General features: G+C 44.0%; 1 protein-coding gene across 2 annotated transcripts in view; it reads left to right on the top strand.

The window, feature by feature from the left end:
• SYN3 (synapsin III) overlaps positions 1–12,145 on the top strand; it is a 177,427-nt gene extending 165,282 nt beyond the window's left edge. For both annotated transcript variants that reach the window (XM_074165355.1, XM_074165345.1), the window contains exons 10-13: positions 4,756–4,890; positions 9,322–9,406; positions 10,767–11,064; positions 12,013–12,145. In XM_074165355.1, the coding sequence (XP_074021456.1) occupies positions 4,756–4,890; positions 9,322–9,406; positions 10,767–11,064; positions 12,013–12,145 (651 nt within the window). The remainder of the gene's footprint in view (positions 1–4,755; positions 4,891–9,321; positions 9,407–10,766; positions 11,065–12,012) is intronic.
• The last annotated feature ends 2,728 nt before the right edge of the window (positions 12,146–14,873 follow it).

The following is a 14,873-nucleotide window of genomic DNA, read 5'->3' as shown; positions in this document are numbered from 1 at the left end:
CAGCAAGACCAGCAAGACAAAGCACCACGGAGTTACTATGGGCAGTGTGGACTACAAATGTTTGTGTTCAGAACCCTGTTAGCTGGACAGACTGTGGCTCTGAGAGCTAAAGTTCAACATGCTCCTTGCCAGGCCAGGAGGCAGACATGGGAGTGGGGTGGATAGCACGCTCAGGTCATGCTAACAGGGCAGAGAAGGAAAAGCTGGCCGGAAAATCAAAGTGGAAACTTTCAAGACACTCTGGGGGAGAGAAAATCTGGCAAGTAAGCAAGTGCCTCTGTCACTATGTGACTCAAGAAGGCACAGCATCTGACCTGCTGTAAACTCCACCAACACAGGCCAGCCGAGGAAGATGAGCAGAGCCAGCCCATGGCTTCATGCAGGGGTGCTGACACACTGGAAAGCTATGTGTGGGAGAGCAGTCCCACCCGCTGAGGGTTGGGATGCTGATGAGAACCACATGAGCCCTCCAGCGACTACGCATTCCTGCATTATGTATCTGCTCTCCGGGGAGCAGTGACCTGTCAAAGGCCATGTGATCTAAGTGCAGCTGCCAGCAACAAAACAGCGACGAGCCTCTGTGTTTCCCGAAGTGATGGGGCCACCACTAATGGGTCTGCTCCTGTATGCAATACATCAGCACCTAGAGGAGCATCCCCAACAGCTGACTGTCTCCCTGATGTGCACTTTTATATCTCTATGCACATGCAGCTGAGAAAGGAAGAGCAAGGAAGCAGTCTTGCTAGAGGTGACTATAAGGACATTTGGGCTGTGTCCATACATGGTCAGATGTGAGATGTGGATTTCATATCCCAGCATCTATTCTTGCATGTAAGCCCATGTACGTGCACACATGGCTAATTCTGTGCTTAAGGATTATATGCCTCTCTCTGGGTATACCTCTGGGTTTTCACATCTGCCCCTGTGTGTGACTGACTGGAGAAAAAGTGCATCCATACGGGAACAGCCATCATCAGCTTCCACAGAGTGAAACGTGTGCTAATACTCCTCTCTCTGAGACCAAGGTAAAAAGCAATGGATCTAATATGATACAAATCAGAAGAAACACATCAGCTTCAGATGGGTCATGCTGAATTATCCCAGCAGAGAAGCTGATTGAGCAGGCCTGATGTACCAACATTTAGCAGGCATTCAGATGCCAGGCTGATGGACGTTGTAGGGAAAGGAGTAGAGTAGTGCGAGACAAAGAGCAGAACAAAGCCAAATGGGCACCTTTTCTACTTTATGCAGATCTGAGGGAGATGCTGACAAGTAATTAATTGCCTCCAGCCTACTTCCTGGGGTACTTTTCTTGGCCTGAAACTGATCCTTTATTTTGCTTTTTCCTTTGATAGTGGGAGAAAAAAAGTTATTTGACAGTGCGACAGTTGTATTTTTCTTGGTGAGAAGGAACAGTGTGCTGTGACATTTTACAAGAAAGCATGCCTAAATGGGCTGAGCAAATAAGGAATTTGCACAATGCAATTGCAGGCAGTAATTAATTTTCACAGTGCAAAGCAGTTCTCTAGGAAAAATTTGCAGAGGTAGTGATGGGCAGTTCTATGAATTGAGATTTATCACAGTGGTTTGTTGCAAACAGAATCAGATTAAGACAGATGAGTTATCAACACAGCACAAGAGTAATCTTGCACCCATGGTATTTGCTGTTACTCGAACTCCACCTTCTTTTCTTTTCCCATGGCAAACAGCAGAATCTAGCATGGTTCTGCCCTCCAAAGCACTAGCACACTTAAGCACCATTTTCATGGCTCATACTGAAAACTTTGAAGAAATCAGTAGATTCTTCAGTTTCATCCTATTAAAACAGTTGTGAATTTAACGGTAAAAGCTGGTACTTCTTTTTCCTCTACTGTAAAGAACTTTGTCACTCTAAGGGAATATTGAGCATGAATAGCCAGCACTTGATCAGAAGGCCAGATCATCAAAATAGTGCAAGTTTGGTACCACTGTTAGCAGCCAGATTCTCAAAAGAGCTCAGCAGTGTGTATGGTGTAACAATCTTCCCCATTCTTTTTTTTTTGGTAATCTAACCTTTTCCATGTCTCTGCTACGCTGACAAATATGAAGCGAGTAGAGGGCAAGTAAAATGATCTGTGTGATATATTCTTTCTCCTGGATCAGCTAAGCCCTACCTGCCATACAGCTAAGCTGTGTTACTAGACATGCTCCTTGCTGCCCTGCAAGAAGCCCTGCCCATCCTTTCAGCAGTGCCATATCATTTCTTTTGATATGTCTAATCATCTGTTTCCTTCCTTCCTTCCCTAAAAATCACCTAACACCCCACTCTTGCACATCAGAGCATGGAATAACAAGTCCAGCCTTCAGGCCTCAGAGTCAGATAGGCACAGGGGGAGGAGCGGGATGGGGTTTTCCTGAGTCTCTTCTCTGCTCAGCCGCTTTCTGCTCCCCCCTCATACACCTTATCAGGCAACAGCATCTGTGTCAGGAGCAGCCACTGACCTTGGGCAGCTACAAAGGCTGGGTCCATATGTGCAGATGTCTTCTCTTGCCCAGCTGTTCTGTGATCTCCCCGGGAAGAGATGAACACAATCTGTCTGTGATTCACGTATTCCTTCCAGCTATTTGATTTATTTCAGCATTAACATTCGTATCTGCCCAGATCCAGAGCAACTCCCCTGCTCTGGAGGACAGACAAGGTGACATCTCATGCTCCCTTTCAGTTCAGTGGCAACCAGCTGTATCAGTTTTCCCACTGAAATCGCTGCCATTTTCAAAGGCCTTCCCTTATGCACGTGATCGTTCTTTCCTGCATTTGCAGTCTCCCACAGCTCACGTTCCCCTGCCAGACACTACACAGCAGGACAGCAGATACCCTCATCCCTGGTGCACCTTCACTGGTTCAGGTGGGACCTGCTCCAGGGTTCATTTCCCCTGGTGCCTTTGTTTTATAAAACAGCATCTTCCCCTTCCTCTCAAGCCACTGCTGCCACAGAAATAAGGAAAAGCAGTCTTTAAGATGGGGAAATGAGAGTTTTGGGGTGTTTTGACCAGAGCTGTATCCCTGTTACTCACAGAGAGGGTTAGGGAGTCAGGCTTGGCCGGCCAGGCTCTTAGCAGAGTAATGGCAACATCTAGTGGTCAGACAGGTCCCTCGCATGCAGTGTTGCAGGGAGCTGGGACCTCTTTTCTCACGCATAAACTGGAATTGCCAAATGAAATGGGAATGCTTTAAAGTGGGAGGGGAGGGAAAGCTGTGCAGGAACCTCCTGGAGGGCCCCTAGGAGCTCCTGGCTAGTGAGACGCAGACAGGAACTGGCCCTTCCTTGACAGTACTACGAAGTGTCTCCTTTCCACACCTCATTTTTTTACAGAGAAAGAGCAAAGTGGACAGTGGAATGAAAAGCCACTTTGTGTATTTCGCTGAGCACTGCCATCTAATTTTTTAACCTCCTCCTTTCGCCTCCTGGGTCAACTAGGCCATGGCTATAAACACCAACTCACTCTTCATGCAAACCCCAGTTAAACCTTCCTAGGCAGCTTCTCTAATGTTCATGTGGGACACCTATAGAAATGAACCTAGATTAATAGTTAAGCTGCAAGAACAGACTAGAATACAAACTCAATGAACTCACCTCACTGATTTCCCTCACTTTAAGCCTAAAAACAGCATGCAAAACTTTCCATTTCACTCCAAGAGTGGACTCTTGCAGCCTTGCCAGGGTGGAGTGCACTTCTGATTGTTATCTGAGCATGAGTCAGTGGCTTTCTTGAGCAATGCAACCTTTAAGTCTGCATTTCCAGGGTTTTTAATGTTTGGTTTAAAAATAGAAGCAAAATAAAATAAACCTCCTCCAACCCTGATATTTTGGTACAATTATATTTACTCCAGCTGAATCTTAACTTCATCATAGTGCATTTCTTCCTGTGGGATTTAGCTAATGTTTGCAAAGCACTTGATTTATGATGAACTATTGAAAATTATGTTTAGGGCTGCTATACAGCTGAGGGTCTGCTGTGCATTCATTATTGTTATTGTTGTCAGACCACTTCTTACCTCAAAGACCCTTTGACAATTCTCCTTCCCCCATCCCCACATTCTTGCTTCCCAGCTTTCCCCAGCGCAGTTGTAGGACTTGCTTGGGAAGCAGTTGTATCTCAACTGCTCAACAATATCAAGACGACAAGCAGAGAATAAGTTTACTCTCCTGCATTGGGTGCTGTTGTTTGGGTGACACCATATTCATCTGTGGTGTTTGTTTCCCCTCTCAGGGTACAGTGCTTTTTGTTGATTAATACCAAATGTTTCCTGGTTTCCTCCAGACCCTGTTGCATTCACCTCCTCAGGCTTCGGTACATGTTGTTTCCCTTCTCCTGTGGCCCTTTCTGCTGCAATGTCACCACCAAATACTGTGGGACAATTCCAGAGAGACCTCATCCATCAGAGGCATCTCCTCAGGACATGTGAAGAAGCAAGTTTGTGGGTAGTTGATTTAGAAAGCCTCCAGCCACCAAAAGTCTTGGCTCGGCTTCCAAGTTGTGAAAGGAAGGAAGATGGGGAGTAGGGGGAAGTACATGTCATTTCCAAAAAAAAAAACTCTAAGCAAAATCCCACACCTAGGAAAGTCAAGCATGTTTCGGCATGGGGGAATGGTGACTAGAGGTGTTGGCAAGGATGTGGAGACACAAAGCAGGTTAGTGTGAGAGGTGAGTTGAAACAGGCATCTGCCACCAGGAAACCTCCTTACTAACTGTTGCTTTTCCCTCCTGTGGCAGGTGATGGACAGCTCGATGCCCCTGATTGGGGAGCACGTTGAAGAGGACAGACAGCTTATAGCCGATCTGGTGGTTTCCAAAATGACTCAGCTTGTCATCACTGGTGGATCTATGCCATCACCACTGAGGCCTTGGGTATGAACGAATAGAGACTTATGGCCAAGTTGTTTTGCTGAACTTTTTTCTCTCTCTCACGCATCCCTGTGGGTGTCAGGCAGCCAGACACCACAGGCAGTCAAACAGTCCCATATGAGAGTGTATTGGATAGATTGATTCCTGCCCTTCCAGAGGTCTCTCATAGACTCTTTGAAGTAGGTGCCCCTAAGAAACACCTCTCTCTCCCTTTTTCTCCTTCCATATAACTGTGGCATCACACTGCTAGTGTGGGCCATGCATCTAGACATTCTGGCTTGCTAAATTCATAGATTCATATTGAAGACAGCAATTTTTAGAGGTGCTTGTAACACCCGACTTCATCTCCTTCTAACATCATCCCTCAGGATAGGTTTCATTCCAGTTTTTGTATCCTTGATGAAAACTTGTGCTTTCCAGAATGGAAAGTGGAAACTCCACCAAGAGCGGTTCCATTCCTTACTGCAGCCTTTCTTCTTTGGAGATGCCCTTCACCCCCTTCATCAGGAGGAGGCTTGACTAATGGTGGATTCATATAAGAACCTGTCATTATTGCATTTAAACTGACACCTTAGTGCTGCTCATGTACATTCATTTTGCGTATCAAATGCATCTAATCTTAGTGCCACATTTCCCGGTAGCAGTTCTGCATAAATGAAACACACCAGAACATAATCTGTGTCTCCAGGTGTACGTGCTTCACCTCCTTCAGTATCTAGCAGGGAGCCAAGCACAAAGGTTTGGGGACAACAAATCTGTACAAAAGGAAAAACAAGAAAGTAAACAGGCTGAGGGATACTACTGACCACACTGCACTGGAACAGTTTTCATTTCCACTTGAGACAAAAAATGAGAAAAAGCACTTTATGGCACTCTGGCTTTGTCGTACAACAGCCCACTCCTGCTAAAGCAGGTGCCCAGCATGAAGGGTATTCATCAGGGTAACTCCAAACCAAGTTTTAGCTAGAGTGAGGGGGTAAACGTTTAGTAGACACTAAAAATGCTTTGAGGCTGGGAAAGTGTACAGAAGGGATAGGGTTTATTCTGACCAAAGTGGAATCAACAACTGCTATCTGAAATAACCAAGATACAGAGTGTATAAACTAAGAGCAAAGGGGAAGCCAACAGAAACTGAGAACATGGACAGATGCATCTGTTTTCTATGTCCGTAATACAGTGGTACAGGATTGGATTGGATTACAACAGACCTAAAATAGGGCCAAAATAATAACAAAACAAATGGTCTTGGAGGGATAGGATGTCAAAAAGAAGAGTTAAATACTAAGGTACTACCCAGGTACAAATTCGGAAAGTGAGTATGTACCATTAGGTTTGATGTCCAAAGGACAGAAGTGATATCAAAAAGTAACAGTATGACACAAACAGTTAGAAAATATTGTTTTAATAAAATGAGAAAATCAATTTACTCCCTTCATTAAAAGTAAAATTGTATGGACATTATTTGAGATACCATTGTTTTCCAGAACGCATATATACTTTTCTGATCTGCTTGTGAACCAGGAATGCAAGAAATAAACTTCCAGAGTTAAGTGGCAAAGTGATAGAGGACATTCAAGACAAACAGGGAAAAAAAAAATCTTCCAAATTTGGGAATCTGACATTTAAGAACATCTTTATGCACCATCGTGCAAGTAATAAAAGAAAGTATAAAAAGGATAGAAATTGGTTTTGAAGAGCAGATAGAATGAGGAATGAAACTAATTCTTTGAGTTCATCACAATATAGAACCCTACCAAAGAATTGGTGGGCTCTATGAATCATCCAAAGTTAAGGTAGAAAATGAAGACGACAGGGTTGTAACTCTAGTAAATTTAATTGCTGAAAGTGGGGAACTTCTTAAGCAAGATATAGTCTTTCCTGATCAGAAAGACAAGGAAGAGAACAAAAACAGTGACTAAATCAGTGATGAATGATATTTTTAAAAATTATTAAGCCCCCAGACCCAGATGGCTACATCCAATGAATGAAATTTAGGAAGTGACTAAGCTGGCAATAAAAAATACACAATTTCATTAGAAACAGTTATTGCTCTAGAGGACTGGTGTAAAACAAATACAAAGTAAGTGTTTAAAAAGTTGTAAGAGTAATGTAGAAAAATCTAGACAAGTCATGGACCTTAGAAACTACCTCAGAATAATTTAAATAATAATACAGAAGACTAATAAACCAACAGAAACACAGATGCTTAAGAGCATCTGCCACATTGTTTTTGTGAAGAAAAACGTCCCAATTATTTCCTTTTGATCCTTTTCCCCTCGTTTCTTTGAGAATTCTTTCATAAAGTGGTAGATAACAGGCAATCAGTCAAAATAATGTAGCTAGACTGTCAAAAAGCCTTAGACAAGATAACAGATAAGAGCTATTGAAGAAAGCAAGCAGAGAGGGGCTAAAAGGCAAAGTTTCATTTCAGAAACTGTCCTCAGATAACGACATAGATATGAGAGATGTTAATTCTTGCAAAGTTAGCAGAGGGGATACTTAAAGGATGCTAAGCCTGGTCATGTTGATAATTGGGTTGGTTGAGCCCAGGACAGGATAAGATACTAATAACAACCTGGTTTCATGGTTACAGCTGCGGTTCTCTCCTCACCTCTCTGCCCTACCTCCATCCTATGCCCTCGCTGTTTTCCTTCCAAAGGCAGAAGAGCTTGGGGTGGCCCTCACCCCTTCATGTCTGAGCCTCAAAATCCTGTTCTGCCTTCATCTCTGAGAAGCCATGGGGTGGCTTTAGGCAAAGACCATAGAGGTGAATATGAGATCTGATTCCCTTTCTTTGGCTGGTCTAATCAGGATGTCTCACAGCATTAGGACAGTAAATTTCCACCAACACCAAGGCAAGGTTTAGTTTCCCAAGATATGTAGGACTAGAAGGAATGGAAAATTCCCAGATTTTCCTCCCTGTCCATTTGCACGTCTCAGACAAATAGTGTAAAATATGGGCTGGTGACCTTATCACATTTATGTTAGTCAGTTGAAAATCATTTCAGTGCTTCCAACTATGAAACATTTCTTCCCATTTCCAGAATCACTTAGCTCATTCTCCTGACCTTCCAGGAGCCATGAAGACCCTTTTATCATTGTGTTCTCCATGTAAATAATCTGGCATATACCAGCCCATCTGTCTCCAGCTTCCTCTGCTTTCATAAACAATTTTGTGCAATAGGCTTACTCAGACTTTTGTTAACTTTGGACCAGCCCTTTGTGCAACAGTTCTGTGTTGCTAAATCTGTTTATTAAAATATCTGTCAAAAAGAGTAAACAGTGAGAGAGAAGAAAGTGCAGATGGCACCAACTTATTTGTGTTAGTCAGGACCAGGGATGGCAGTGAAGAACATCTGACAGAGCTATGTATGTTAAGTCACTACAACAGCAAATGAAACTCCATATGGAAGACTGAAAGGTAAGCTAAACTGGGGGAAGAGAGAGGGAAAACATAAACAATCTGCAGACCTTGCAAGTGGCACTAGCCATTCCCTTTGAGAAAGACTTTGTCACATACGGGCTAATGAAAACCATTGCTCAGCCTATGGTTGTGCTGACAAGGGAGAAGCAGGAAATTAGGATGCGGGAGAAACGAGCTGGTGATGTATACAGAGGACCCAGATACTGCTTCATCTGGAATAATGTAAGCAGACCTGCTTCTGGCATCTGCAGAAGGAATGACAAAGCTGGGAAAGAGAAGTGGGTGATGAAAACAATTAGGGGCCTGGAAACATTCCCATGGAGGGACCAAAGGGATTCAGTCTCTTGGTTTTAGAAAGGAGGTGAATGAGAGAGAGGGGAGTAAAGGTTTGCAAAATAATGAATAGCCTAGCGAGGTCAGGTTGTGAGAACTTTCTCAAAACTCAGAACAAAGCAAGGGAGTTAAGAAATGGGAAAAGCAGTGAGGCTGAGAGCTGAGCAAGACTCAAAGGGTCTGGGTGTAAATATCAAAACAAAATATCTGGATCTGTTGCAAAGATTTTGTGGAGCAGATAATAAGCTTCATGTTTCAGGGCTGAAGCTGGTCCTTGCTTATTAGCAATCAAGAGGAGACCCCTTAGGGCAAAGAGATGATTACTCCATAGATATTTCCACGGTTCATCCCTCCTTCCTTTGAAACATCTGGTGCTGGCAACTGTCCAAACTGGGAGATGGGACTAAGAGACCCCCTCAGGCCTGATACATTTGGTAATTCCTGATTGCCTAAAAAACATTCTAAACTGTAACTTAATTGTTATTCCCTGCAAGCAAACAACTTCTTTATTACTCAGCTCTCCATTTTAGTCCCATGAGATTTTACCAGCCAGATGCTGCGCGCGCGCGTGTGTGTGTGTATTTAAGGAATACTTCATGACTCCGCAGTTCCTGTATTACCTCAGGGCTTCTCTTTGGGGACTCTGTATTAACTGGAATGTTTTTTTTTTCCTTTAGCCTCCACAAGTTCAACCTGCGTCAATGAAATCTCAGACTGGACCTCAGCTTGGACAACTGTCCCAACCACGGCCTCCTCCCCAAGGTACAGTTCTTCGGGTCCCACGACAGCGTGTACTGTGAGACCTACCAGTTTGCCTTCTAAACAAAAGCTATCAGGATAAAGCCTTCACTCATTGTTCCAATTCACCGACAAACAGGCAGCAAATCCAGTGTGCTGTTAAAGCAGCCGCTGTCATAGTCCACAGCAGGTGAGAAAGTGGGATGAAAATTTGATACAGATCCAGTTGATACTGCTGATAGGACTTGACTCAGCAAAACAAGGCCACTTGAACTGGCGCTGGAGTAGGATTCTGGGCACACATATATTTGTGTTTGCACAAAGCTGCAGTGGCTACAAGTGTTAAGAAGCAATGGAAAGATTCTAGTGCTGTCAGGCCTGGAACAGACACTGATGTGGTGTTTCCAGAATCCCTGATCCATATGTCTAGGTGTTCCCCTGAGGTGATGAAGTGCAGGGCTGCCCTGTGGGTACACAGACCACACCAACCACTCAATCCACATTAAGCAATTAGACTTTCCATTTTGCCACCTTTGTCCAGTCCCTACCAAATTAACACCCACCTCTAATTATCTTTTCCTCATCAGTCACAGTTTTGCTGTATGCAAAATTCAGTATTTCTGATACCAAATGCATCTATGTAATCTTAGCATTACATGGTATTACTCATATGAATTGTTGGCCTTGCAGACCACTCCCCATTTGTCTCCAGCATTCCCCTTCAATTTTCTGTGAAGTTTTTTCTCATGTAACTCCCCCTTGACCACCTGTGAAATCCAGCCAGCCCTCACGACGCTATCTGTAACTTTTGTCAGCTTCTCACACTGTTACCTGTTGTGTCCAGCAATTTCTCATGTCACATCCAATTGCTTTCCACATCCTCTTCAGTTTTGGGAGTCTGCTACCAATACGTCTGAAGCCACCTGCTGATAATGCTGGAACAGATGTATGGACAGTGATAGGCTGCAGAGTCTCACATCAAACTGCTGGGCCCATGAAGGGACTGCTGATCCGAACCAGCAGATTCAGCTTTCATTTCCTGCAGAGTTGGTTCTCCAGTGACTCTCCCTTCCCAAAGCAGGAAGTGCTCGCCAATGACAAGAAATATTAGTTACATGGAAGAGTACAGCACATTGAAGTGACTCCCTTTGGGGAAAGCAGCAGAGCTTTTTTAGTGCTGAAGGAGGTAGAGAAATGGACAACTCTAGAGACGGGGGCATGACTCCAGTTTTAGGCCTGTAAGAGAGGTTTTCCCTTATTCTTCTGCATGAAGCTACTCTGAAGAGTCTGGCCCCTTAGCAAAACCCATTCTTCCATATAGATGCTCCTTGCTTGTTGTCCATCACATGCACTTCCTCATGTTTTGTCTACACGTCCCTTTCAGGTGGACCACGTCAGCCTCAGGGATCTCAGCCTCCAAGGACAAATGCACCTCCACAGCAGCGGCTCTCTCCTCAAGGACAGCAGCCCCAGAGTCCCCAGTCCACTTCACCTCAGCAGCAAAGGTCACCTGGATCTCCACAGCAAGTCCGATCAGCAACTGGGTCCTCTCCAGTCCAGGCTTCCAAGGCAGGCATGTTCCCTCCACAGCAGCCTAGACCTCCTGCTCAAGGCCGGGCTCCTAGTCAGCCAAGCCCCACTGAAACGTCCAAGCAGCAAGCCACCCCACACCCACATCTGAAGTAGGTGCTCTGTTAAACTGCCAGTATCTGTAGATAGTAGAATAAGGCTGTCAAAAAAATACCCTGGGCTGGCATGAAGAACATATCAACTGTGTTCAGGCAGTAGTCCCCAGGGGCAAAGGCCTGGACAACCATGAATGACTTCAGAGGTATATATGCCTGGGCTTAACAAGCCACCATTGACCTGTTGTCAGGATAGAACAAGTTGTACTTGACATCTGTAAGATTTCACAGTCTCCCTCTTGTTCGTGTGCTCATTTTTAGTTGTGCGCTATATTCCAGCTATATCAACACAGCTACTACCTTCCCAACAGGGTGTATACTCCCTACAGCCTGTAATCAGCACATTATTGGCCAGAAAGCTCAACAAGAGTCATTCCTTCACTATTTCCTGAATGCAGGAGCCACGCAAGGTTCTTTACTGGGCAACTTTTTTTGCAATTGGTAGCAAAAAGGAGGGGGCGGGGGGGCAGTAGAAGTGGCATTACTCATATATATAAACAGATGGTGACTATATGTTCTGGAGCTCAGCACACCACTGAATTATTGTGGATCTTTGGTAGCAGCCTTTGCTGCCACCCTTCATGGAGCATGTCTGGCTGGCACCATGGCAGCAAAGATTGGCAAAAAAAATGTTTGGTGTTGACAAGAAGTTGACACAAGCAAATTCACATGAACAGGCCAGAACAAAATATAGGCTAGGAATGAGAAGACAGTTTCTAGGCAGCAGAGGAGTGATGATCTGTAACAGGCTTTCAGTGATGATATCTACATTAGCAAAGCAAACTAAGAGCAATGTACTTAAGGATCAAAATGTTGGTGCTAAGGATGCAGCCACCACACTACACATTTCAGGTAGTTTAATTCAGAGTCTGGTCTTGTGCTGATTGCATATTACTGGCTAGGAGAAACCACCCTGCTGAGTCCAAACTCTGTTTTCCATTTCAGCAAATCGCAGTCCCTGACAAACACCTTCAGCATATCTGAATCGTCTCAGCGGGGAAACGCCAATGAAGACGAAGCAAAAGCTGAGACCATCCGCAACCTGAGGAAATCATTTGCAAGCCTGTTTTCCGATTAACAGCCCTGCAGCTGGGTCTCTGCTTTTGTCAGCCCTCATTCTTCATATCAGCGTATCTGATGTCATCCTGGAACACACTCAGTGGTACCCAGCGATTTACAACTAACACCTGGGTAAATGGAATTTAAAAAACTATAGTTGTTTTAATACAAAGAAAATATTTAATAATGGTCTGAAAAGTGACTGTATAAAAGTGGCACTATTTCATTGGTTTTTGTGCATAACCAGAATCACATCTGTTCAAATGACCGAGTTGTAAAGCAAATTTTACTCTTGCTAACCCCTGTGGAGTCAACACAATTATTACAGTGCAAACTAGATTTTATTTTCATTTGTATATAGTCAATACAATTGCTAACTTCCAATTCCTTGTTGAGGTCAAGCTAAAAAAAAAAATAAATACAGGCTTATTTCAGAAACAAATGTGCAAAGACAGAGTCAAGACTATGTATTCATTGACTGATAAAGTGAGCATGCTCGAGCGTGGAAACACAGCGAACTGTGGAACTTCACAATACCAACTTTATAAAAAGTCACTTTTCAGAGCAAAACTACATTCAAGTTAAATACCGTACCAGGCATCAGTAAGCGCCAAAGATCACATGAGCAGGTCATCCAGATGGACTGCTGGTTTGTTCCAGATCACTCAGCTCATAGCAGATAAAATGTCTATGTTTCATGCCTTGCATTTATGTCCCCTGCACGTGATTCCTGAGTTCTGAGAGAAAAATGTCATGTTCTAACCCTGTAGCCTTAGCTCAAAAATAACCTGAGAAATGGGCCTTCCTCACAAAAAACAACTTCTTCCCCTGCCCTTGGAAACACCAGAGTTCACATTCACAGTTCACACAAATTCCAGACAAAACCCAGCTAAACTCCAAGCACTTTGGTGACTTGGTCACATCTGGCTAAGTATGTCCCCCAGGAACATGCTTAATTACTAGCAGAGCTGATGAAGTGCGCATACTTGTGTGCTGAGTGTTCCATAATACCGAATGGACAAAGAGATGCAGTGAAATCCTGTCTCCCTCCTTGAACTCCCATTGACTTCACTGGGGCGAGTGCAACATGAATACAAGGTGACAAACCTGCAATAGAAAAGGAAAACTATCCTTTACAAATAAGACGAGCTGGGGTCCATCCAGAGACACCAAACCATGGGAAGGCATATATGGGATTGTCCCAAGCGGGTAAATGATCACTATTAGTCCTTGCTGACCCCTCCCCCCCAAGAATTATTCTTCCCGAGAAGACAGAGGTGGATCTTTGCCAGGTGTGCTTTTCCTCTAAGCCTGCAACACAGAATGAAGCTGCGAATGAACACATACACTAGAACTGGGACACGGCAAAAACCAGGAATGACACAAGCTGCATTCACGATTGAAAAAAACCATCCTGAGTAAGTCAATAGATCTATGGCTATTTCTACCAGCTGAGAACCTACCCCTTGCACTGTGCTAGTACTATTTATAAACACACCTGATGCAGGTGCCAGTCCCCATCCCACCTCCTTGACTTTTCCTCAACTTTTGTCAAGTACTTTAGTCACAAACCATGCATACAGCTCCAAGGCCTGACTTTTGGCTCTGTGCTTCCCTGAGCAACTTCACCTTAGCGACACTTAGGAATGCCCAGAGTGGTCAGTAATTTAAAAACATTTGAGCCAATACCACAGATCTTTGCTGTCAGTTAAAAATGGAGATCACCAGAGCAGCAAAAACAACAGCAGCACTTGCCATCTTGGATCTTATAATTCACTGGTGGGAATAAAGCCAAACAAGCAATTCTTTCCTGCACAGCACCTGTAATGAACATCCAAATTCAATGCAGTCATCTGGACCTTGTATGACCTACCCCTGTACAGGCCTTTACACATATAATGGCTTCTGTGACCTGTGCACTTCCAGGCAAGTAACAGCGTAGCTTTTCCAGGTTGAAAGGCTCTCGGGAGACTCCTCTGGATCAATGATTTATACCTCAAGTTCAGTATTACAGAACCACCCTATTCCCTGATGATTTATCTTTTTTTTTTTCCCCCCCTCCAGTTCTGTGTTGTCCTTCCAGGTTTGCTAAGCAGTTTACAATGTAGCATCATAAATACATGTCATTATTTGAGAAAAAAAACAGACCCTGATGTTTTGCAGTCTCCAGGAGCAATAAAAGAGTGACAAATGGCCTTGAGCAAGCACTGTCCCACTGGCAAGAACAATAGCAGATTAACAGGCTTCCCTATATGGAGAGGAGGTAATACAACCCTAGTGGGAAAGGATTTCCTTCTATAACACTTCCCTCAGCATGGTTTATGCCTTTCCCTATTAAATGGTCACCAGAGATGCAAAGACAGAAATAAAAGTTTACTGCCAGAATCCTCAATTGCTCTATCCCCAAATCTTTTTATTTCTCTCTTAACAACCTACACAAAAAAATAAGTGACTAGTATGGTATGGCCCCATAAATTGACCCCAATTCATCACTGAAACCACAACGGTTGGATCATTTGGTGATGCTGCATTTGAACACAGCAGGCCTGTCCTCCAGGAGACCACAGTAGGACAGCACTGTCGACTTGATACCCAGCAGTGACTCAGATCTCATTTGCCTACAGCTCTCACCTGTCATCTTTCAAAGGACAGGCAAACAGAATGGCACCTCCCCCTCTCCTAGGTCCAGCCTGCAAAAACAAGTAGAAGCAACAGGCACTCTCTACTTAACTTGGTTATTCCTATAG

This window comes from Numenius arquata, chromosome 2, assembly GCF_964106895.1.
Source record: "Numenius arquata chromosome 2, bNumArq3.hap1.1, whole genome shotgun sequence".
In the NCBI taxonomy this organism is placed as follows: domain Eukaryota; kingdom Metazoa; phylum Chordata; class Aves; order Charadriiformes; family Scolopacidae; genus Numenius; species Numenius arquata.
The sequence above is the reverse complement of the archived record's forward strand: the minus strand, read 5'-3'. Positions and strand labels throughout refer to the sequence as shown.